The 24,929-nt window shown below is 34.0% G+C and overlaps 2 protein-coding genes across 2 annotated transcripts in view; one reads left to right on the forward strand and one right to left on the reverse strand.

The window, feature by feature from the left end:
• Positions 1 to 577: 577 nt before the first annotated feature.
• Positions 578 to 17,489, reverse strand: LOC126914545 (uncharacterized). The gene is made up of 8 exons (XM_050718621.1): positions 16,827 to 17,489; positions 15,493 to 15,600; positions 14,604 to 14,749; positions 12,808 to 12,970; positions 11,622 to 11,778; positions 6,497 to 6,646; positions 4,890 to 5,328; positions 578 to 4,426 (listed from the first exon to the last, which is right to left on the reverse strand). Exons 1-8 carry the CDS (start codon positions 17,044 to 17,046, stop codon positions 4,190 to 4,192), a joined length of 1,620 nt encoding a protein of 539 aa, XP_050574578.1. The 5' UTR covers positions 17,047 to 17,489; the 3' UTR covers positions 578 to 4,189.
• Positions 14,072 to 24,929, forward strand: part of LOC126914603 (growth hormone secretagogue receptor type 1) — an 86,408-nt gene continuing 75,550 nt past the window's right edge. Inside the window, exon 1 of the mRNA XM_050718765.1 lies at positions 14,072 to 14,085. The gene's annotated coding sequence lies outside the window, so the exon portion shown is untranslated. The remainder of the gene's footprint in view (positions 14,086 to 24,929) is intronic.

Raw genomic sequence — 24,929 nt, forward strand, 5'->3', positions numbered from 1 at the left:
GAGTAAGCCACGTCATTTATTCAGCGTTTAAATCAACCCACGAATTTCATCATTTTTTTACAACATTCAATTTTTCATTCTAATTTTGTATGGTTGCAAAGAAAATTCTGCAAAAATTCAAGGAAAATCACGAGAGACACAGCACTGGCATTTTTATCTATTTGATTTTACACAAGATGCGATTCCTTTTGAATTTTCGCATAGAGCGCAGAAAGAGGAAAGGGAAAGGAATTATTGGAATTTTTATGGTTTTAAAGACGACATGGTACTTTGCCAATTTTTTCGATAGAACGAAAAAGCTACGAGTGCACTGTGGATTTTTATAGACTTAAATTTAAAATTTTAGCGCACATAATATGCAGAAAGGTAAATGATATTCGAAGTGCTCGTTGTAACATTTAATAAGGAAAATTAATTTTTATGCAATTTCCGTTTCATTAATAACGTCAATGAAGATATGAAATTACACAAGAATTCGCAATCTGGTCACGAGAAGTGGGATGTTGGAATTTAGGTAGTTTTAAAGAAGATGTGGTATTCTATTCAAATGTTTGAACAGTGTAAAAAGATCATGAACTTCTTATCAGAACTTTTTAATGCTTTTCTAATTTTTTGATAGTACAGGATACAATCGTTGAAATATTTCAAAGATTCGAGGAATTTCTTCCTTAAAGAGACGACTTCATTCAGCTTCAACGGTAACTGCATCGATTCTCACGGCAGGTGCCATTTAAGCTTGTATTATCTCTTACATATTTAATTCATTTGCTTATACAGAAATTTCCGTAATCGTACGATGTTAAAATTGAAATATTCTTTCGAGCGTTTACATACAAGTCATATTGCCATCGTGAATGTAAATTTACACAGGACTCTGTGGTGAAATCCAAACGGAACTATTAAGCACTATGAAACATCGTTTCCCCAAAGTTTGAAATTTATTAAATTGTAAGCAACTGCTGCGTATGAGCATAATAATTTATTAACAGTCGGTAGTTCTCAGGAGAAAACTTAACAATTTTGTGATAAGTAATAAGAGCAATCGTTTTTACTTACATATATTAAATTCATTATTTCTATAATAGTTCCTTTTATTCATGCATACTTCTCTGATACCTATATCGAAGATGTACCATATGGTACTGGTCTTTATTTTGATGATTCAAATACCTATAATAAGAATAATAATACTCTAGTTACTTGACATTTGTTTATTCGTATAACAACGAATCTAGTGAGAAAGATGGTACTTGGTATTCAAATATTTCTTGGTAATGTTTATCGTTAATTCATATATTTTAATAATATTCGTTTATTATTGCTACAAATCATTTAAAGTGTCCGGACACTTAACACGTTTACTACGGCGTTCACTTTTTTAAAAGACTATCGTATTTCGCGGTACGGGACAAATAGGCTACCTAATGCGCTTTCGTATTTGGCGATACGGGGCAACGGTGACTCGTAACAATTTTGATCGAATGACCATACTGTCTTTTTTGTAATTCCGCACCTCTTTTGACATATGTTTCGTATTGCACTCCCATATTTGACAGATTTATGAAATATACTATAATATAATAAAGTGGCCATTTGTTGATAACGAGCAACGTTGTTCCATTCTTAGCGGTACCTGACAAACAAGCCCCGTACAACAAATCGTTACAATCGTTAAATTTTTCGCACTAATTGGATGATTTATGATTTACAACAATATTATGTTACTTTACTCTGCGGAGACTCGGTTAATTTTTGTATCGTTGATAAACGTTGAAAAATGAAGGAAATAGTAGTTACGCAAATAGGAAAAGTTTAATGAAAAAGGGACTACCCAGAAGGAAAGTTCGTTACGGGTCCTATATGTCCTATACCGCAGTGAACGTGTTAATGAGCAATCGAGTAACTAGAGTCTAGTGACTAGAGCCTAGTAACTAAGGTTTAGTAACTAGAGCCTAGTAACTAAAGTTTAGTTTCTGGTTGATATTATTTGTCAATTAATATTTTTAACATTTTCGTCTAATATTTTTTTTAGCTTTTTCTCGTTTTTTCTCTTTTTTTTTTAAAGTTAGTTTAAAGACACCAAATAGTGGTTTAAACTCGTTTCTATATATGCCAACATAGCGATTTTTCAACAATTTCCAATAATTCTGCAGTGAGAGGATTAAAGGATAAACTATTCTTTTGTAAGAAAGTATTCTCAGTGTGTACTCATTCCAATTTTCTTTCGAAATAAAGAGAGAGAAAGAGAGAGAGAGAAAGAGAGAGAGAGGGAGAGAGAGATAAGAAGGTAAAAGCAAACAGGCAACTTGTTGACATTTTGCTGATATTTGAGGTTTTCCATCGATTCGATGGAGATTGAGGTTGCTTGTTGAAAGTTTCCGCGAAATATGACGCGCTAGGTTGAATAGAGGACCAGCCAGTCGTACACTTGTTCCAATCGAAATTGAATCTTTTTCCAACGAGTGAAACTAAATTGAAAGTGACTAGATCGGAAATTGAAGGCATTTTGGTCGATTCGAACGAATTCGGACCGATTTAAATGTATTTGAACTGAGTGAAGCGAGTTTAAGTTGGTTTGCATCGATTGCAAATGGAAATGACGACTGTTGTCAAACCATTCCGAATCTCAAACAAATCAATCGAATAGAGAATCAATCGAAATTCGATCGAACAAGTCAGTCTAACATCGATTTAATCGAACAAATCATTTCAAATCAAGAAAAATCGAGACGAGCTTGTTAATCCTAAACCTACCTTAACACGTTAAACGGAGAATATTTCGATTTACGAAGTCGATTCCTATATTCCGCATTGAAGAATACTAAAAACAACTTTTTTCACTTGGTTTTCCTTAAAAAGTGGCTACAACACACGTCAGATTTCTGAGAAATAAAAAAAAAGTACTGTCCACACGCATCGACATCGTTACTAAAGAGTTTCTTCCACTTTGATACACATATCGACATCATACTAAATATGTTAACTGCGTTAACGTACAGTGCCGCGAATAATTATAAGCTCAAGCCCATTTTTAGATTTTTCATAATATTAAAACAAAAATTGACAAAGTTTTTTTATATAATTTCATATTGTCATATAAAACTGGACATACGACATGTAAAATTTGTCTTCTTTAGAAATCTGTAGAAAATTAAACTTTCTCTTAAAATCACGTTTTCGACTATGAAAAAATATAAACTTGATGTTAACTTTGTTACGTTCTCATTCAATATTTAGTGGATTTGTCTTTATTTTCTATTACTTCTGTTATCCATTAACCTGTAGCGGCGCATGATTTAGAGGACAAATCAAATCATGTTATTGTTCTGTCCCGGAGCATCAAGACCGTTAGAATACGAGTAACGTAAACTCCGGGCAGAACAATGTCGCCGCTACGGGCAACCGTCGGGTCAGAACAAATTCAAATTTTTCCGACTCTCCTTCGACCAATATAAATAAACAGACACGTTCGCGGCCGGCAGAATGTAATACAATATCGAGCGAATATACACAAAAATCATCAGCACTAACGGGTATCTCCGCAAATTGTATATTGTGTACGTAGAGCTATTTAAGGACCAGAAATACATATAACAAGCTGTGACAGCAATAATTGCTTTCGTCATTTCGCACTATCCTTGACCTGATAAACCTCCACAAACCTATTTAAAGCTTCGTTTTGAATAACCGGCCATACTTGTTAGAGTTCCCCACAGGTTCTCGATAGGGTTCAGATCAAGACTCAATGCTGGCCATGGTAATAATTCCAAAATCTGGGAAACAATTTTTTGTAGCGGTGGCTGTATAAATGGGAGCATTGTATTGTTGAAAAATTGTCTCCTTGTTTGCTATTTCGGTTATGAAATTTCGTCGTGAGACGACTCTTCATATTCTATAGCGTTCGATCGATCTGTTAGAAAAACAATTTCATTGAACATATCCAGACATGATCAGTGGTTTCTTGCAGACATTGAAGAAATAACGAAGAAAGGATGAACAATGTGTTTGAGTCTATCGTCACTCGCAGCACTGTAAATCATTTCTAAAATAATTCAATCCGATTCAAAGCGATTAGAGGCGACTCAAGATCAATCAAAACTAAAAAGATACCGCGTTACCGAAATATTCGATTCGTTTAAGTGTGTGACTAGCTTTAGTTTTTGAGATTGCCTGCCATCGAAAAATCCCGTCAGACGCTTTTCTCTGAAATGGTGCTTCTGTTACTGTCCCTCCTCTGCAACGTACGTTGATGTCTTTGGGTACGGACAGGTGGTTCCCTATCGCTACCAACTCTTCTCAGACTAGTGTCTCTTTCGATACGAGCGTTTTTCGGTGCCACTGGACCACGAATATTTGTGTAGACCACGTAAACGGCTAGGATCCCGACCACGAACATGGCCACACCGACGCCGCTTACCGTGCCAACCTATATCGTTATATCATATAATCAATAACAATTTCATTCTTTTATTTTAATTATCACAATCTATCGGAATATTATTCTACGATATCCCATAATTTGTGTCTGATTTCTCATTAGGGAAACTTGCAATTTAATTATCTACAATAAGTTGTATACAAGGCTGTATATTAGGTCGACGATAGACATGTGCCATTTTAGGTATCCATTTTCTATTACGTGTCTATTTGGAATTACTTAGGTCGGAATAACTTCAAAGTAACAAGCCACTTGTATTCAAGTAAATAAAACTCAATTTAGATTAGTCAAATTCAAGTTACTTGACTGATCTGAACGAGGCTTGACTCAATAACATGCACAGTCATCTGCCAAGTGTGAAAAATTTGAACAACGACTGCACAAATAATGAAACCCTAAATGAGAATTGCAGAACAACTGATGTAGGTTAATAACTGAACAAATGACTAACCATGGTCCACCACTCGGTGTTATCTATCTCAGAAACGAGAACCTGAGCAGTCTCGTCGTCGTTCTCGTGCAACATCTTGATCTCCTTCGGTGTGGTAGCACAACCAGTCTTCGTCCCTTTTTCCTTACTGATCAACTTCCTGAACGCTTTAGGCATTACATCCTCATCATCCTCGTTATCGTCATCCTTATCATCATCCTTTTCATCATCGTCGTCTTTGTCGCCATCGTTGTCATCGTCGTCGCCCCAATGTAATTTCACCTTGTTCTTGCCGACGACGATCGTGCCTATTGTCTGTAGATCCGAGGCCTTTACTTTCATCGACAGCTCGAGAGAAGCAGCGCTTGATTGCGATTCCTTCGCGTGACCCGCGATTACGTTTGACACAACGTTGTTCCAGTCGACGGCGTTCACCTGGCTCTTGCACTTCTTCTTCTTGCTACAAGCGAGTCAAACGGTTCATTCAATTTTTATCTCGACAAAGCGTTCAGGTTAAATCGCTTTTGAGATATTATCGATGCAAAATGAAAACAGATAGGTTTGGAATGTTAATCTTTCAATGTGGCAATTATAGTAAAAAATTATTATAATTAATTTATTAATATATATAATTTATTATTAATTAATTATAAATAGACGTCGATAGATCTCCGTATAACGAACGGAAATAATTTCTGTCGTGGTATTCGTAGCACGTCGTTGAGATTTCGCTAATTAACGCTTGATTCTATCAAACTCGATTATTATCCTGCCAATTAATTAATCTAATTACACGTTGTTCCATGTACGATAGATCATGTTTTTACAGGAGAATGAAAAGAATGACAAAATAAACTTTGACAAGCTACCTAACGCTTGAATCTTGTTTCAAGATTATCAAACTGATCTTAATTTATACCAATTTGCATTGCATGAAAATTGCTCTGTAAAATGAGCAAATTGATGGTAACGATTAATACCTTATGGATTAAGTTCGACATTAAGATCAAACTCTGATACTTTAATTTGGCTCTAAATATAGCGAAAGATTTAAATACGAGTTTTAGATTAGAATGCTTATACCAATGTTATTATGAATATGTTATATGTTGTTATATGTTATATATTATTAATATGTTATATGTTGTATACTACTGACGAAACATGTGGGATCATCAGGTATCTCATAATATTAAATTAGATGAGAATGTTATGTTGTTTTTCGTCAAAGATCTATCGAAATAAAAGAAATTACTATTGGTGTCTCATCAATTTTGAATCAGCTATATTGTATTAATCTCTATAGACAATGTTATAGCAGATAATTTCTCACAAAGAAAATCCTAAGTAATATTGAATATTTTAATTGTAAATAATATGTATCATTTATTGATCATTGCCGTTCATACATACATACGTGACGTAAATTAATAATCGTAAATAACAGGTACGACATAACGACGTTTCCACTGTTGAAGATGTAAGTATAAGCATATTTTGATTATCTTGGCTGGCTTTTTGCTTCTTACATAGTTAGATGCTGCGAATTTATGCCATGGGTGACTGTGTATTTTGCAATTTTTTCGCGGGAACAGACGATTAACGAGTAATCAAATGGTCATGCTCACCACAGCGTGTCTAACGCTTTCGCATACACCTTTATCGCGTCCTCAAGCCATCTAACTTCCCTCAGTTCCTCCGAGTCGTACTTCCCGCTATCTTTGCTCGACCACCATTTCGACTTCTCTACCCTTGCTTCTAATCCTGGGAATTCGTTCCTAAAAAGCAAAGAAAAGTTCACGGAATTTTTCTACCATATATTTTTATGTATTTTCATATAAAATCTACGTATACGTATATTATAATACATACAATTATGTATTATAGTACGTACTGTTAGCTTGAGTAATAAGTTCACTCACGAGTTCCTAAAAGAGCATGTTACTATAATTTTCACATAAGATCTACCGAGTCCTCTTTAGTGTTATTATTTCTTTATTGACCTACATATATCTACCATTAAAAAATTCAGAGACGTATATTTTATATCTTTACATTCTTCGAATGTTTTTATAGCATTCTTCTGAAGGCTACAAAAACTCACCAGTGAAATGTGAACGAATATATTGCTCAACCCAATATATAGATTTAAATATAGTAGGTTAATATATTATATAGATTTAGATATAGATATGTTCAATATATATTTACACTGTTATTATCTGTTTAACAAATACAAAATTCGAAGCAATTGTAATTATAAGCATCTCTTATATATATATATAATTATGTTTGTAATTATAATTTCATATAATTTCTTAAATATAATATAAAAAATATAGAGTAATATACATATATAAGAAATGCTTATAATTATAGTTTCTTCGAATATTTTATTTGTTTTACTTGAAAAATTGTTTATATGAAAGTTGTCTGATTTCATGAGAGAAACTTAATAGAATATTTCTGTATACATGTGTATATATATTTTCTTATCTTTTATTTATTATTATTATGATTAGTTATTTATTTATTATTTTTATGAGGCCACATTTTAAAATAGGGATTCAAATGTATAAATGAAGCCCTGTTTGGATATTTGGTACATTTGATTTGCTACGTACAGAGACTTTTGTTTAATAGTTCGTGTTTAATAGAATTGTATATTTCTTAGAATTTTTATTATGCATTTTAAGATGTAATCATATAAAGTATACTTATGTGTATTTCCAGAATCGAATTAAATTTCTTTTTTTGTAGGAGTTTCTGACAGGTATGAGCGAGTGATTAATAGCAATGATTAAATTACGGAAACGCTAATTTAACATATAACGATCTTAATAACGAAAATGAGAATAAGATTATTCAATTACGATTATATGTCCTTGGTTACCAGCATAAATCAGACTTCGTGTTCTGGAAGATCTTCGTGGAATATCCCGTCTTTTTTATGGTTGCATTATTTAGATTAAATCTATGAAAATTGAATGCAGCACCTCACGTATATATAGTCATTGTTATTTCTAATATCTGTATTATCGTGTAATTTCCATGACTTCCAGTAAAAACATATATATAAGCAATTACATCACGTCCTTGACAATCCGTCTTTGACTAAAAAACAACTCCCCTTCATTTTTCAATTATATCTTGCCTCAATATTACTTTATATATCTTATATTATATTCAAGAAATTATATGAAATTATAATTACAAACTTAATTATATATATATAATAATATATATATTTAATATATATATTATTTCATATATATTATTATTATATATTATTATTTCATATATATATATATATAAGAAAATAAAATGGGTGGCAGAATTTAATTGCTATTAAAGACACATTAAATATATACGATAAATCGGTTGAAAACAAATTAAAGAGAAATAAAATGCAAATATAAAATACAATCGATCAGAACGACGTTTGAGTAATAATAGAATATAGCGGTAGAATTATGACAGTCACTAATTAGGTGACAGAACGTCAGATAGGTAGGTGCTAATGAACTCGGTGTGGTCGCGTGCTAATGTTTGCTTGTATTTATATTTCTATTAACCGCTATCTATTATCCTGATATTATATGCAAAGGCTAATTGCACGATTAGGCTTATTTCCATGAATAACAGATTGCCGCTATAATGACGATACATTGAATATAAAGTGCGTCTCGGTGACACAATCTGTCGAATAGCGTGCTAACATAAGCGTAATTCATTCGATCGAAAAACAATTTTTATATTTATTTTTATTATATGTTAATTTTTAATTTGTTGCTTCGTTTCCTAAAAATTGTTTCCTCGTCCGTTCGAAACCTAGCGCCAACACTGATGCTTTATCGCGAGATAACAGATTATACGTACTGAAACTATAATACGTGAATAATTTTTAAAAAATAAGAAACTATTACACGTGTATTTTTTAATCTCATCTCGGTTAACTTCACTAATGTTCTAATGCATACTGTAAAAACGTGTGATAGTTGCTTTATTATGTTTTAGTTATTGCTATATTATATATTAGATAGTTGCTGCGTTATGCCTTAACAGCTGTATTAAAAATTATTATATAATAGATGAATTATCGTGATAAATCTGATTAATATGGATAACACAGTAATATGCATTTTTACATATACTGTTCAACATGCGAATACAACTAATAAATGTAAGCGTGTGAAATCGTAACGAAAAGAATATTAAACGAATTCTTGCAATTCTCTATCGTAATTAGAATGTTAAGAAACAGAATTCGGTGATGCAGTTTGATTAAACAAAACTGCAAATGAATTGGTGCATTAACGCAACGTTGGTCCCTGCTGGATGAACATGCATTTTCAATTTTCACAATAAAAGAAAAAAAGAGAAAGAAAAGAAAAAGAATCAGTGTAATCGTGGCAACAGGAAACTAACTCGTTGGAAGTTCGATCCGTTCGGTAATTAATTTTTTGCCTCGCCTTTTTCTTCCTGAATCCAGCGACTGGTTACGTACACGATATTTACGATCGCATTAATTATGCTTAACAGTAAACTCGTATGAAGTTTGCACAATCGGCACGCGATCTGCTGAAGCTTTTTGTTACGTGCGTTTGTATGAGTCAGACGTCGACGCAGGATTTCCATTGTTGTGATGACACCTGGAGAGGAGAGAAAGGGAGAGAAAGAGAGAAAAAATATGCTATTGTATTAATAGGCGGAGTATTACGCAACAATAGGTCAGCATGACTACCGTTTGCTCACGAATGATCGTGAGTGAGAGATAAGCTGTGATAGATCGATACGATTGGTAATTCTCGGTTTGAACTTATGCAACTTCGACATTTCTGAGTTAGACAATTGACGCGGTCGATACTCTGGAAGATCGCAAAAGCCATATAGATTAAATTAATTTCTAGGGTCGACGAACGTTTCTATTTTTGTCAAAGTGGATTCGTAAAATTTGGTTTTGAATAATTTATGCGATTAAGACGATCGTAGAAGGGAAATTTATGAATTAATTTATTTTATAGTGTGAGTAGATTTCTTTATATTTGAAGATTTGAAAAATAAGTGTTTGACCATTTCAACTTTTGCAAATTATGCGGTTAATATAATCTACGTGTGCCTGAGGAGAGATAGAATTTATGTAAAATCGTAAAATTTAATTTTTAGATCGATAGAATTTTCTGCGCTCCGAAATTTCAAAAATTAAGAAACAAATTTTTCTCAAATTGGAAACTTGGTTTTCTTACATTTTTTTCATAGATGCTAGATATCAGACATCGCTAGACATGGAATTCTGATGAATTGTCATGTCGCGTCGGTTGGATGAATCAGAGAGTCGATGAAGGTCCAGTCGAACAAATGACGCGTGGAAAGTCTAATGATTGTGGTGCACATTGTAACGTTCAGCGTGGAGAACGAACGTGATTTCTCTTTGTAAATATGCGAATTGAACGAGGATTTAAAGCGACGTTTACAGCAAACAGCTTTTGGGCAACTGAAAGTACGAGTTGATGGGCGTTAAGCTATTCACAATAAAATTGTGTAATCGAATTTCAAGTAGAAACGATTTCCCGTTATGTCAAATGAATTATGCATTGTGTAGAAGAACGGATCTTCAATTCCAGTTTAATTTGTCTTCCAATGTGTTGGCAACGTGAATCACTAATTGATAATCAAGTTCTATAAATACACTCAATTGTTTTCGACGATTGTAAATTGGCGGAATGGTTTCATTGGTTTCGATTGTAATTGTTAGACAGAAAATTATGTTCCTTTCGTTTCCTCTGTAATCGGATTTATCAAAGTAACGATTAAGATATTTCGGAGTTTTAAGAGTAATACGTAATACTCGGAAAATTATTTGGCATTAGATCTGATATATTAAAGTTTTTAATTAACGATTTAATAGCATCAGTGATTAGTCAGCTTTCGATACAATCTTAATTACTATTTATTTATTTATTTATTTATTTATAAGAAGGTGTGCCCATTAGAATGCATTTACAACGACGTGTATTTATCGGATATAGCAACTTACAAAAACAGAAAAGAGAAAAAGGTCAAAAATCAAAATTTTATACAATATAGATTAAAAGACATAATTGAAGAACAGTAAATTTAGATTCAAGGTAACGAAGAGAAGAAGTCTACGCGGTCCGAAAAACTATTAGCTAGAAGACAAATACGAGTTAGAGTATCAAGAAGGAAATATTTAGATTTATAAGCACAGTGCCGAAAATAATAACGAAATGGCGCGTTAAGATTGGTCGATGCAAGAATATGCGAAAAGAACTGTTTGTTTGATCATTGATGATTTCATATGGCGAACTTAAATCGACGACAAATCCAAGCCCATTCAGAGATCTTAGATTAAGTAATTCTTGGTGAACAATCATGAAACCCTCTGCTCATAGAGCATTGCGATCGACTGTGTATACTATGCGAAAAAAAGCTTGTATTAAATTGTTTCGAGAAGCAGCATGTGTAATAAGATAAGGAAATCAGATGGAAGATGCATACTTGTGGCGGAATCTGATTAACGAGCAGTATAATAATTTAATTGTCGAAGTCTATGTGAAGTAGAGGAATGGCGCATAACAAATCCTAAGATTCTCGAGGATGTGTTCCGGATCTTTTCAAAGTAGAGAGAGAAGGTTAGTTGAGAGTTATAATAAACTCGAAGGTCATAGATGACTTGAATTGAAAATAGGTTTGAATCAGTGCGCAGGGGGAGGTAGAGGCACGTTTCATTACCTGGAGTCTTCTAGAAGCAGTATAGCGTTTGTCGAGTTGACGTGCTTCAGGTGTCCTTCGAGGCGCCCTTCGCTGACGACCAGAACGGTCGCGTTCACCGGTTTGCCGAAGAATTCGTCTTGCGGCGTTCCAATATGCACGATGTGCGAGGTCAAGTCTGTCGCATATTCAAACTTTCGAATTTCTTAACTTGTGAATTATCAGAGGTGGACACGTTAAAATGTAGCGATTATTTACAAAAGGATGCTCTCCACCGATCTCGATAGCCTTAAAATATGTTGTTAAGGTGATCGTGCTGAACAATCTTTTCCTACGCGTATTACCATCGTGGCCTTAGTTATGTACTTTTAATACTATGCATTTCTTAGAATTTTCATTTGAATCAAAGCTAATTGGTAATAAATAGATATATTCCAATTTATAATTAGTAGATTCGTTGCTTCGTGTTATAATTAATATTATCTCACCAGAAACATCTCTGTCGTTATATCGGGAAATGCAGTTATTCGATCGTCAAAATGATATCAGCGACGAAATAGAAATTCTGCGATATAACCAACGTAATGCTGTTTCGTACGTCTTGTCTTTCAGCAGAACACGTCACGTACATGTTAATAATTAGAGTCAGCAGATACGTGTGTATACATGTCCCCCACACGTAACCTAGTGATAAACACGTCTTAGCATGTAAGTCATACACAAAAATATGTTTGGTAGTACGTATAAAGGATATTAATCCCAGCCAAACTATAGCTTATTGATTTATCTATTTTTTATTTATATGAAATGTAATTAATATCGATAGGATAAATTTAGCGTGACCTATATAAAGAGTGCAGTCTAAGACTAAATGAAACATCTAAGACTGAGCGACAGTAGCGCATATTAAAAATGTGGAAAAATTGTTCGCGATGATGACTTTGGCAGTATATTTAAGGATCATCGAGATTGATGGGCAGCACCATTTCCTATTCTGTTTCCCCGTTATATAATTTTTGAATTTCTGAATTTTCGGATTGTTACATTCTGGAACATTTAGAACACTGTAATAGAATAGATGCTGCATACTATTATCTGTTATTATCGATTTCCCAATTCTACCATTCAATTATATCGCAATTATTCTGATTTAATTTCATATAGCGATAATCCTGTCCTGATAAACTCAATAAATTAGCAATCTCACCGTCTTGATCGCCGTCATCGATCAAAACGCACAGACCCTTTCTAATGGCTGCTATTGTCAGTTTTTTCGCAATGTTTTGAGCATCATCCTCGCCGTCTTCATCCGCGTTCACCACCAACGTGAACGACTTCCACTTCAGTTCTTCCACGACCTTCAAGGTGCCCTGAAACAGAAAATCGTGTCTGGTCAGCGATGATCCGAAATTCCTTTACAATGATCCATCTGCTTTCATTAATTTGCCACAGATTATGATTTGAAAGAATTACGAGAATACTTTGCCACTTCTCAATAATTCGATGATTCAATAATTCGAAATTCCAATACTTTTCGCATTTATTCTATTTAAATCTCCGTTATTTCATAAGATTCGTATGAAATTTGCGAGAAATAACGATTAGAAAGCACGTGTTCGCGAATAGCATTAAGTAACACGTAACCGCAATTTTATTTTCGCGTCGTTGAATTTGCAATTATGCGTGTATAATATATAATATATATGTAAATTCTATAGGATTTAGAACGCCAACCGACGGTTTGACTTTCCCTGTGTTTACTGGGAGTTGGTCGAACGATATAAATAAAGAAGGACGGGCGTTTAATACAGAGAATAAAACAGGATTTCGAGAAGCGAAGATTGAACAAAGAAGAAGTAGAGCAAATTAAGAGTTAGAAGGAGAAAGAGAAAAGGAACTGGAAGCGGAGTGTTTTGAGGAGATACGGAAGAAGACTTAGAAAATCGATTCTTAAGTTTCACGAATCGATCGCCTGATTTCCAAAAATATTACACCATTACATATATATATATATAGTATCGTGGACGAGGGGCCTGGGGTGTGTCAGCTACGTGGTAGGGCTAAGGCAAAAGACAAGGGGTTGCTAAGGGACATAAACGAATTAACGACAGTATGAGTTGAGAAGCCAAAGAGTGCGAATTGCGTCGTCGAGATAGTGTTGCTAGCGTTGTAGAGAGAGAGTTGCAAATCAATTATTTAGTTGTCTTAATTATAATACTTTATTGTGATTAGTCCACGTTAAATAACCATCGTTTCCTGTTTAATCAACATCTGTTTAATCCATTTATTGCAAATAAACTAATTGTAGTAGTAAGATACTTTGCTTCGGCAGTAATTCGAAAGAGATCCCGGGGCATCCCAGCTGAGCGTCGGGCGGTCCACCGTGGGGTTTTAGTCGGTATAATTCGACACTACCCCACCGCTTCCATAGAGCGGGAGGGGGGTGTTCATGAGGATTTCCCCACGTATAGAAAAAAAGGAAAAAGTAGTAAGATACTACATATATAAATATGTAATGGTGTAATATTTATATATATATGTATTTTGTATATATATATATATAGAGCAAGTGGCGTGAATTAACATTTACATGACCCCAGCTTACTATTATTTATTACTAGCCACGTTTTCGAAAGCGAACTAGCTACGTTTCTACTTCATTAAGAATACTGTATCTTGATTTTACGAAGAAACTTGAAACATTTCCTAAATGTCATTTAGCTGGAATTAATTCGCATGGAAAAGAACGCTGCGAACGACCCTGGATCCAGCTGATATTTATAGTTTAGCATCGCAAAGATGCATGGAATGTAGTGTAGATTACGTGACGCAACATCAATAATCGTTACGCATCATCAGATATTTTAATTTGCAATTAATGTAATGGTTTAATATTTTTATCTTTATTGAAAAAGATAGGATGTACGTGTTGTAATGATCATGGACGTCATTGTATCAATTAATCTCGTTATGCGAAGGTTATTATAATAAGCAATTAGTCACCTGGACTAGATAAGAATCGGATTCCTTCATTAAATGATGAAGGTACGGAGAATTCGATTCTCGTCTCACGATGTGCGGCACTTTCAGCACTGACGTTATCTTGTGTACGGCTTCCGCATTTGTCACAGTGTCTGGCCCGATAATTCCTACTCAACAAAGTAACACAACTTAGAACGAAGTATTGGGTTGGCAACTAAGTGATTGCGAATTTTGTCATTAGGTGGTATTGACAAAATCCGCAATCACTTAGTCGCCAACGCAATAGAATTGCCTGCGCAGCTGTATTTCTATGTACAGTTATTTTTTAAAAATTCAATTTTATATGCATTTATGATGAAAATAAGCGATTTCTTTACGACCGTTTCAGTTAGGAATTTTAATGGCATCTTAAAAACCACTATAACTTATAGCTTTTGAAAACACGAAAGAACAACGTATCTTTTATAAACACGATGACATAAGAATGATAAATTTAAACTTCTTAGTCAATTGCTGAAGAAATTCGACGATCATAAAGTATGCTCTGTTTTTGCAAACAAATGATCGAATAAAAGGACAAATGCGAGGATCTCTAGACGTAGTTGTTTACAACGTTAATACGATTGAAAGAAAAGATTGAAAAAAAGAAAAAAGAAAAAGAAGGAATGCGAAACGTTATTGGTGATAAAACACAGGTATTCGAGTCACGATCGTAAATTCTTCGATCTCGGCTTCACGATTTTACGACTAACCGAGCGACGAGCTATGTGTGCGCTTGAAACAGCGCAAACAGAAGGGGATTGCAGCAATGGAAACGGGGGGATCGTGACACGTCGTACGAAACATCCTTCTTTGGCTAAGTATCAACTAGGAAAATCTCATGATCGATGTTCCAAGTTGTTGCGTTTACCTAAGTAGTAGGGCGGTTGCAAACAGCTCGTGTCTGCCCCCACGAGAGCCTTCATCGCTGCTTTCAGAGCGCCGGTTATGCTACCGCACGTGTCCACAACAGTCACTTCTGCAAAATAGTAGAAGCCATGCTTCAGTTATTCACCTTAACACGATTTCATTTCGTTGAGCTTTCACTCGACGTTATTCGATTGAGAAATTAAGTTAAGGAATGATCTTAATTAAAATGGGGGGGGGGGGGGTTACGTTTGCGGATAGAAGTTGTCAGACTTTCAGATTCCAGGTTTTAGGATTTGGAGATTGGATTTCAATTGGAGTTGGTCTCTGTTCGCTTTAGCACGTTAAGCCTAATCGCGTTAAGCTATCATAGAATGTTATTCGTTTGAAAAATAAAGTTAGGGAATGTCTTGAAGGGTAAATATGGGGAAACCGAAGTTTCCGAACTTTCTGATTTAACGTTTAGGATTTAATGCTGGAATTTCGAGATTTCGGCCTTGTTCGCTTTAAGATGTTAAACCTAATCGCGTTAAGCTTTTATAGAAGACCATCCAACCGAGGCATTAAGTTATTTATATTAATGAGATGTTTAATTCTAGAAATTCGACATTTCTATATCCAGAGGGCATTCTAAGGGTTTCAGGCTTTAGTCTTACAATTTTGCTCACTGTAACGCGACCGATTGTATTAAGTTTCCACATAAAGTTCCATGAAAAATTAAATTAGGAAATATGCGCTTAACTTTTAAAAATTGGAACCCGTATGCTTTGGAATTCATTCTCCTCGATAGAATTGAACTAACGTTAACGATACGTTGAATTTTCACAGAATTTTGTCAACCTAAAAATTGAGCGATCATTAGTCCTGCAAAGTCGGAGTTTCTCTGTTTTGGACTCCATTCGCTTGAATATTCGTTATCTGTTAAACGTCCAAGGAGACTGGATAACGTTCCACGCAAAAGATAAAAGGAAATCTCCGTTCTCTATGACTACAATCGCTCCGAGCAAAACTAAAGAATGGAAAGTCAAAAACCTGTGAAACAATTCATTCGAAACGATATTACCCAACACCGGAGACAGCCAAGCTATTATACGATATATATTATACGATATATATCTAATCTATTCTGCTCGGATAAGTATCAGGAATGTTTCCTTGACATCGTTTCTTTTTTCTCCTTTACGCTATTTCTTTTCTTATATCCTTTTGTTTCTTCGTTCAGCATCTTCTTCTGTCCCTGCTTATTACCCCGTGACGATAAAAAAACAAGATCACAAACATATAATCGGTTTAATCATCGTGAAAGTCCAACGTCGAAATAATATTTCTCTCGTTTACCGATATCGTAGCCAGCTGTCTTGTTATTGTGAATCTCTGCGAGTAGCTTCGCCGCTTCGTACAGCAGTACACCTCTGGCGGATAGCTTCCTGCAGGACGCATCATCGTGGATGCTTGTCAACAGCGAAATCTGCGCGTGATTTCCACATTCCGTACGCCCGCCACAGGTACACGCGTAGATAATGCCGATTATCATCAGCAAAGCTCGCATCTTCCCCATTCTAAATCCTCTCGTATCTCTTCTCTTCTTCCCTCTGTCCTTCTTTTTCCACTTTCCTTCCCTTTGCTACTTTGAAATCTCTCGTTACGTTGTATTCTAATCTTTCAATGTTTCATTACGTTACATCTCTTCATCTTTGTCCTATTTCCTCTTTCAATATCTTCAATTCCCTTCTTCTATATCTTCGTAATTTTAGATTTAGCTCGCAATAATTACAGAATATTAAACACTCGTACCGAATACACCGTAAAATCTTGCAACGTGAACGATTTCTTTCTTCCTCTCTTTTTGATCGCTCTCTTAGTCGTCACTGAACTATGGTACGCGACAAGGAACGACGCGGACGCGCAGAAAAATGACGGAACGTCAGTGTGAGGCTCTCGTTACGGGGGCGAAGATCGTTCTTCAACAGCTTCTCCTCGAACTGTGGACCTTGATAGTGAAAAGCGGAAGCTTTATATAAGGAAGCCAATACGGTATGTATTAGGCGAATTTCTAGGGTTTTAGGCCCCAATAACCACGCGCCAGGTGTTCTCAAGACGACCTTGTTATTCCCTCTTCCTCTTTCAATCCTACTATTATACGTATCAACCCTTCTTAACATCGTTCGATATAACAACTTCGAATATTTTGTATTTTCCTTCATTTTATTTCATTTATTTACTTTCGTTTAAATCGATCTTAGCAATATATAATCTTTTATGCTCCAACTGCTTGAAGAATGAATCTTTATTTGTTTTATAATAGAATTATATTGAATATCTCAATTGAAATTGAGATAAAACAAAGCGATTAACATGTGGAGAGAAGTTTTGTGCGTACAATATCAAAGCACTATCCGGTGACAGTAAGAAAAGGATATACTTCGTATTGAAGATCGTTGACATTTCTTTATATGTCAATACTCGTTTCTTTTTTTTAACACGTTTCTGTAGAAGATACTCGGACGAGGACAATGTATTTTGCCAAGCTATTAATTTAACAAAAATTAGTAATTTATCTAGTTATTCGGTTTGAGTGAAACATCTCGTACTATTAGGTCATCCTATAAGTTCGTGCCGACTTTTTTGTATACATTTCATGTGTCGATTTATAAACATACGGCGATAAGGGACCAACGCACTTGAAAAATGGGAAGAAGTTGTACAACGAGAGGGGGATTTTTTCATGAAACTGAAAGGTATGTGAACAATCTTAACATGTATAACCGCTCGAAAAACGGCACGAACTTATGGGATGACCTAATATATATTTTGTAATCGTTTGCCGTGTAAAATACATATTATTGATTGTACGGAAAATCACGTTTAAAAAGTTCAAAGGGTTAAATTGTATTTTTTTCTTTGCTCAAGGCTGCGTTATTATATTTCATTGGTGTAACGGAACATTCGAAACCAAGAAACCACTCGTATTTCAAATTAATATGGGGCAAATCTATCTCGTAAATTATTCAATTTTCTAATAACAGGCTACAATTTTTTTCTAAGCTTAATATATATTGATTCCCTATTTTCTACACTTATTTCAAGACTGTTTCTTTACGTTCTATAAATACATTATCTCGCGCCGTACGAGTAGAAATTACAATCAACCGTGTAGGTACTTTAATCTTTCATGACTGCAAAAAGCACTGGTTACAAAGAGTTGAAACCTATTACGCGAAACTATCGCTTTACTGTTCCTTTCGTTCGAAGCCTGTTTCTTTATTACGTTACAGCGGAAAACTTCTACAACCCTCTTGCTTTGTTGTAGCAGCTTTACATAATGCGATGCACAATTTCGCCTGTGTACACAGAATATATATCAAACTGACCAACGGAATATATATATTACACAATCGATACGACAATTACAGATACAAAGTGTCTCATTTAACATCTCGTCGACTATATATAATAGAATTAAATACTTTCTTCGTATGTATCTCTCCACCTTTCGATTACTGTTTTCCTATTTTACTTTTGTCCAAATTAAATACCCTTTTCAGCTATGCTTCTCTTCTACATCTCTCCGCCAATGATTTTGTTTTAGTCATTTATTTCTTATTTTAGAGCTATCTATTTTAATGTTCGTATATACTATTAGGTTCTATATTCTATTAATCACGTTATATTCTATGTTATTAATTATTATATTACGTAGCGTAGTGTAATAACAAGTATAATAATGTAGGATTGGCTACTTTTGGGTGAAAGTTTCGTACAATGAGAACCTCCTTAATCAAGCGTAACTAAGTTCGTTAGCATAGCATATGGGACTATCGAGATTGCAAATCCTAGTTGCACAACTTCACCCTTGCATAACCGCGACGCTTGATTAGAATGCATCTTCCATCGCGATTCACCGTCATTTCTAAACATTCCTTTTCATACATGAACGGATATTCAATACGCTTTGCATCGCATGATATATTACCAGTGAATTACGATACACAATTAAGATTGCAATTCGAATTTCAGTAGATAAAAAAGATCTCAAGCAGATTTCTTTTAGCAGCGTTTCAATCTGAAGAATATAATTTCTATGCTGGTAAATTATTTTGGAATATCACTGTGCGTTTCATAAAATTCGAAAATTTAATGGAAGAGCTAGGTTAGATTGGAATTTTATTGAGGTTAGAATGGTAAAATATTTAGGTTGGAATTAAAAATTGACAAAGACAATTAGGGAAATAATTAAAACTTACCGAAAATGATATAACATGCGAATTTAGTTATAGACTGCAATAAAACTTAAATTTTCCCATATTCGGTAGTTTAGTTCACATTGTATTTAATTCTCAACAGTACCTTCGAATTATTCATACTGTAAAATGTCAGAGACACGAGCTGTAGATACGCGTTTTAAATTAAATTCAAATTACATACGATCACTTACGCATAGGATATGAATAAATAATAATTAATATACGTACAGCGGTATGGATAATGCACTCCGCGTAATTAAGATACACTTGAATTAAAAACCTCTAATATCTTTTATCTATACGGATATTGAAGAACGCATCGTTATCCACATATTAAAATCATGCATCTTTTATCCCTTGACACGTAGGAGAAAATGGGCAAATACTGGTCGCTTAAAATAAGTTGCTTAAAAACAGGCTTAGATTGTCAGATTTACTAAAAATTTTATTTAAGAAATAATAACAAATAAATTAGTGTATTCTTTGTATCACGAAGCGATATGGAATGCATAAGGTTAATCATTTAAAAGAATCGAAAAGTACGAAAAGTTAGCTTTGACCGTAATTATCTCATCTATAAAGTAACACTAATTTTTTCTTCCACACTTTACAAATGGAAAAAGACAAAATTATTTATGGAAGTATTAACAACATGACTATTTAGTTTATTGATAACATAGATTTGATAACGTAACATATTTATTGCACATAAATAGACAAAAGTACAAGAGTGAAGTCTTTATAAATGTAATATTAAGGAAAAAAGATTCAATTCGCCGCAATTTTCTCTATCTGATTTTCTAATCCACTTACACGGCATCTGAAAAGAAAAAGGAGCTCCCAAATAATGAAAAATCTCCCCTAATGGGCTGTACCGATCGAGAAGCCCCGGTTTCTTTTGATCGATATTACCCGACGAATACGCTAAGTGCATTAAGTACATATAATAAAACTATTTCATTAACACGTTGACTGCCACGCGTGTTTTCAAAGAAATCTCCGGTCAGGTCACGCGTGCAGCAGTACCAAGCGTTTCCTGCTAGGTGCTCCCATCGACATTTTAGTAATGCGAGTCGCTCAAGTGGCGGTCTCAAAAGAGATCTCTCGTTTCTTTTGCTTCTATTCCTTCGCGTTTGTTTCTCGTCTCTCCACTTTCTACAAAATCAGTTTGAATCTTGGCCGAGCAACGAACGGTATAACTTAAAATCTCTGCTCCAATTCGTTACAATGTCGAAAAGAAACATTGAAAACTTGTTTCTTAGTTTTACGTTCTAAATAATTCTTTTAATAAATCATTTTCGTATTACCTTTATAACGATTCAATAGTTTTATTATTATGGAATATCTTTTCAAATACCTACGAGGATCCTTCGCAAGTAGTCAAATAAGCGACACCCGAATATGGGTTATACGCGGCCCAACCAGAAACTTTGCTGACACCCGAATACGGGTGTCGTGGCAGTCAACGTGTTAAGATGACAAAATTACTTTCTTGCGTTTATAGAGTAAAACTATTTCCTAGACATATAGCAAAAAACTGGAAGGACAATGATATGTTAAAGTAATACTCATAACTTCTTATTCACTTTAGGAATTTATAACAAAAAACGTGCACAATTTTCACCCACGTACCTTTGCCAAACACCTTCAGCAGAGAATTGCGACTCGTTGCAGATTACTTAATTGGATTGAAACAGAGCAGCACGAAAAAAGGTCGGTATAAAACAAAGCCATATATTAGATATTTAACTCACCGGTATTTCCTCACTCTCCCCTAGCATACACCATGTATGTAGTATGACATACGTATCTTTCAATTCTCAACATTAAAAATAATATTTTAGACTTTTGGTTCAATAAATTTCTATAATTTTATATCGTATATTTTACATTACTTCTAATTATATTTCTATAAATTACTCTAGTTAAAATGGATTAAATTATTTAAATTCGGCAAATGGTAATTTTAATAATAAATAATTCTGATTTTAGATTTAATAATATCATAGAAATTTCTTCGATAAATAAAAGATAAATAAAACACTTCTCCAAATTTCCAACTAATCGAAATTCTGAATTTTCAAATTTTCAAATCAGTATCGAAGATAATTTCGATAATGCGTTTCTCAAAATAAATGTATATTGGAAAATCGTAGTAAATAATTTTAGTTTTCATTCAATAATAACATAAAAATCTCCGAAACGAAGAAAGAAGCAAACAACTCGGATATTTTATTCATTACACGCTTTATAAAAAACAGTTCCTACATTTATAATTGTATATCAAATGCGTTTAAGGTAGATTCATCGAAATCAGACTTGCAAACATGTGATAAACAAGCGTATAAGATGAAAGAGGAAAATCGACAATATGAGTATAAGAAGCTGTGTTTCCTTCGTTATTTCGCAATAGATACTGGTAGTTTCATCAGATTATACGCCCATGTGAATTTTCATATTAATAGGATACGATCCTTTTTTTCGTTTCATCGTGTTTTTCTTGTCCTTCCTCTTTCTTTGTGTATGTGTGTGATTTCTTTACTCGTTTGAAATTCTTTCGTTTTCCTGTTCGAATTACGCCGAAGAATATCAAATGCCATGCTGCTTGGAAAAATCAAATATTTGCATATATAGTGTTTGAAAAGGGGCGTGACTGTGAAATATATTGGAAGTCCGGAAAGCGAAGTTAAATTTTTTAATAGAAAATTTCTAAGAATTTCACGAATCAAATAATTGGCTATTTGAGACTATGAGACCTAAATTACTTTCTTAGCAAATTATGTACTCAAGGTCGGGACAGTTAACATTTTTTGTGGGAAATTAACTATTTAAGTTTAGGAAATCTCAATTTTCTTTTCCTTTTAGAAAATTAGATATTTATAGTTGAAGTAGGTAACCTTGTAATAGGACATATAATATGTGTGAAAATAAAGCTGAATTTCGATAGAGAGCTAAAACTTTGATAGATTTAAAGATTCGATTAAAACTGTTGTCAAAAAATTTAGTAAAAAATAATTTCTAAAACTCTAAAGTAATTTTACAATAACGCATGGAATCTTTAATATTAGACGGTATAGTTAAAGATTTAACAGAAACTAATCTCTTTTGACTTCACAGCTTTGTTTTAAATAAAATCGTACAATAAATCATCCTATATTACGATGAAACTTATTTTATTAATTATTAAAGTTATTATCTAAATTAAGTTATCATCCAAATTACTATTTAAAAGCAAACAGTAAACTTTCGCATTAAAGTTAATCGTCGAGAAGTCAATAATACGTCGTAGTTCGAATCACTTTAGGATTCCACATTTGACGTAACCGATCGTCGATGTATCGCCACTGGTTAAGGATTAAACATACGTCGAATACCACGGCGAAGGTGGTTTGCTTACGTTTTACCTTGAATCTGATCTTTTCCTATAATATTATGCTTATACATGTAGACTGTACTTCAATGCTTCTTAACTGAAATCCCTCAGAAATAGGAGATTTATTCATTTACGTAAGATCATTGACTAAGAATAGAATAGACGTAACATTAATATATTGTATTGACCTACCCCATAATTTTATTTTTGCGCGTATTTTTTATTTGCTTTATATATCTCTTTTTTCGCTAAAATTGTTCAAAGAATTTTCTCATCTTCTTCGTTCTCTTCTAATAGCAGCGAAATTCAAGATAGTAGCAGCTCCGTTTCAAAATACACATTTTCTTCAAGTACACACTGCACACTATCTTTTCGTTAGACGTTTTCGTTAAACTTTCGTTTAGGTAGACGGCAAGATACCAATAAATGCTGCAAGTGCGTGTGTCCAGATACAGACATTTGACGCTTATAGAGAATCCTATCTACGTCGAGGCAAAGTTGCGTGTAGTCGCAAGTGGCGATCGCGTGCGATCTGATCTTATGCTAATTGCAAGCGTCCATTTGAAAGTTTCTTCCGATAGTTTGTCTCGAGAGTACTGTCGAATTTTGTGTCCATTTGAGAGTCACTTTGAGACCTTTTACTTTCGGGCGGACGGTAGAACACTCGCCGATAGCTTACTATGAGACGGGACTCTCAGAATCGTATCCATTCAACGTGTATGAAATTAGCCTCACATCTTTTAAATCTCCAATTCTTGTTTGTTGTTCCAAACTGTTCTACGTTTGTTCTACATCGTTCCAGAGGAATAAGGATTTATCTACAGAGATCTCAATAACAACCGCGGGAAATTTTTTACCGGCTAAATTGAACAGAGAGAAGCTGTCCTTGAGTGTTATATAAATAAATAATAAATAAATAATATAATATAACAATAAATAAATTGCTAGTAATTTGGTGATATCGATAATTTTTATTATACGAAATCAATAAGCATTCGGTGGTTTCTTATTTATTTTAGATTGTAGAATTTAGAATTAAAAATAGAATTTAAACATAGAAGCCTGAATTATTGGGTTGCTCGTTCTGTTCCTTCGTTTTGTGTTGTTGAAAATGTTCGTTCGTTTAGAGCACTCGTAACTGCAATTGATAAAATATTCAAAGCGACTTGGCTTACAGTTAAAAACGACATTTTCCGATAATTCCAGCATGTGAGTGGAATCGCATCTTTACATTCCTGTGATGTATTAATATGTATATATTGTATGTGTATATATATAATAATCGCTGTTTAAGCGAGGATATTCAACAAATTCGCTTAAGTCATTCCGAAGACTCGACATATACTTATTTTCTTACACTATCTTTTTTAGAATTAGATATACGCTGTAATAGTGTGTGAATAATTACATGTGCGTAGCATGTACTTGGGTATCTCGACTTTGATAAAATAACTGCGGCGTCATTAAATCTACTAAGAAATTCTGTAAACGTTTCGGTATTGCTCCAACTATAAATATGTAAAGTATTCAATAAATTCTGTTTTTTCTTCTCATGGACAATTAAGAATTTTTTTCGTCTAAATAGCACGTTCTAACGTTAGGTAAATTGAGTTCCATCGAACGGGAATATCTTCGATAAGAGCTAAATGCTTCATATTTACCGAACTGCAACATTCTTCGAGCATTGGTTTCTTTTTGCAGAAAATACAATGAAATATACAAGCCTGGGTATCTCATGAATTTCGTTTTCAATTTTTCTCGGAGCACTTTGAACAATTACATTTTAAATACGAACTATACAGGGTATATGTGTCATAATTTTCA

The sequence above is a fragment of the Bombus affinis genome, chromosome 1, assembly GCF_024516045.1.
Source record: "Bombus affinis isolate iyBomAffi1 chromosome 1, iyBomAffi1.2, whole genome shotgun sequence".
Classification (NCBI taxonomy): Eukaryota; Metazoa; Arthropoda; class Insecta; order Hymenoptera; family Apidae; genus Bombus; species Bombus affinis.

What these genes read in the sequence shown, in the direction of transcription:
- LOC126914545 (XM_050718621.1), bottom strand. Translation starts at nt 17,046, where the DNA reads ATGGGGAAGATGCGAGCTTTGCTGATGATAATCGGCATTATCTACGCG. An exon ending in CTGCTTCTAGAAGACTCCAG is followed by an intron (nt 6,647 to 11,621) that starts GTAATGAAACGT and finishes TTTGCTTTTTAG; the next exon opens with GAACGAATTCCCAGGATTAG. An exon ending in ACACCGAGTGGTGGACCATG is followed by an intron (nt 4,427 to 4,889) that starts GTTAGTCATTTG and finishes ATAACGATATAG; the next exon opens with GTTGGCACGGTAAGCGGCGT.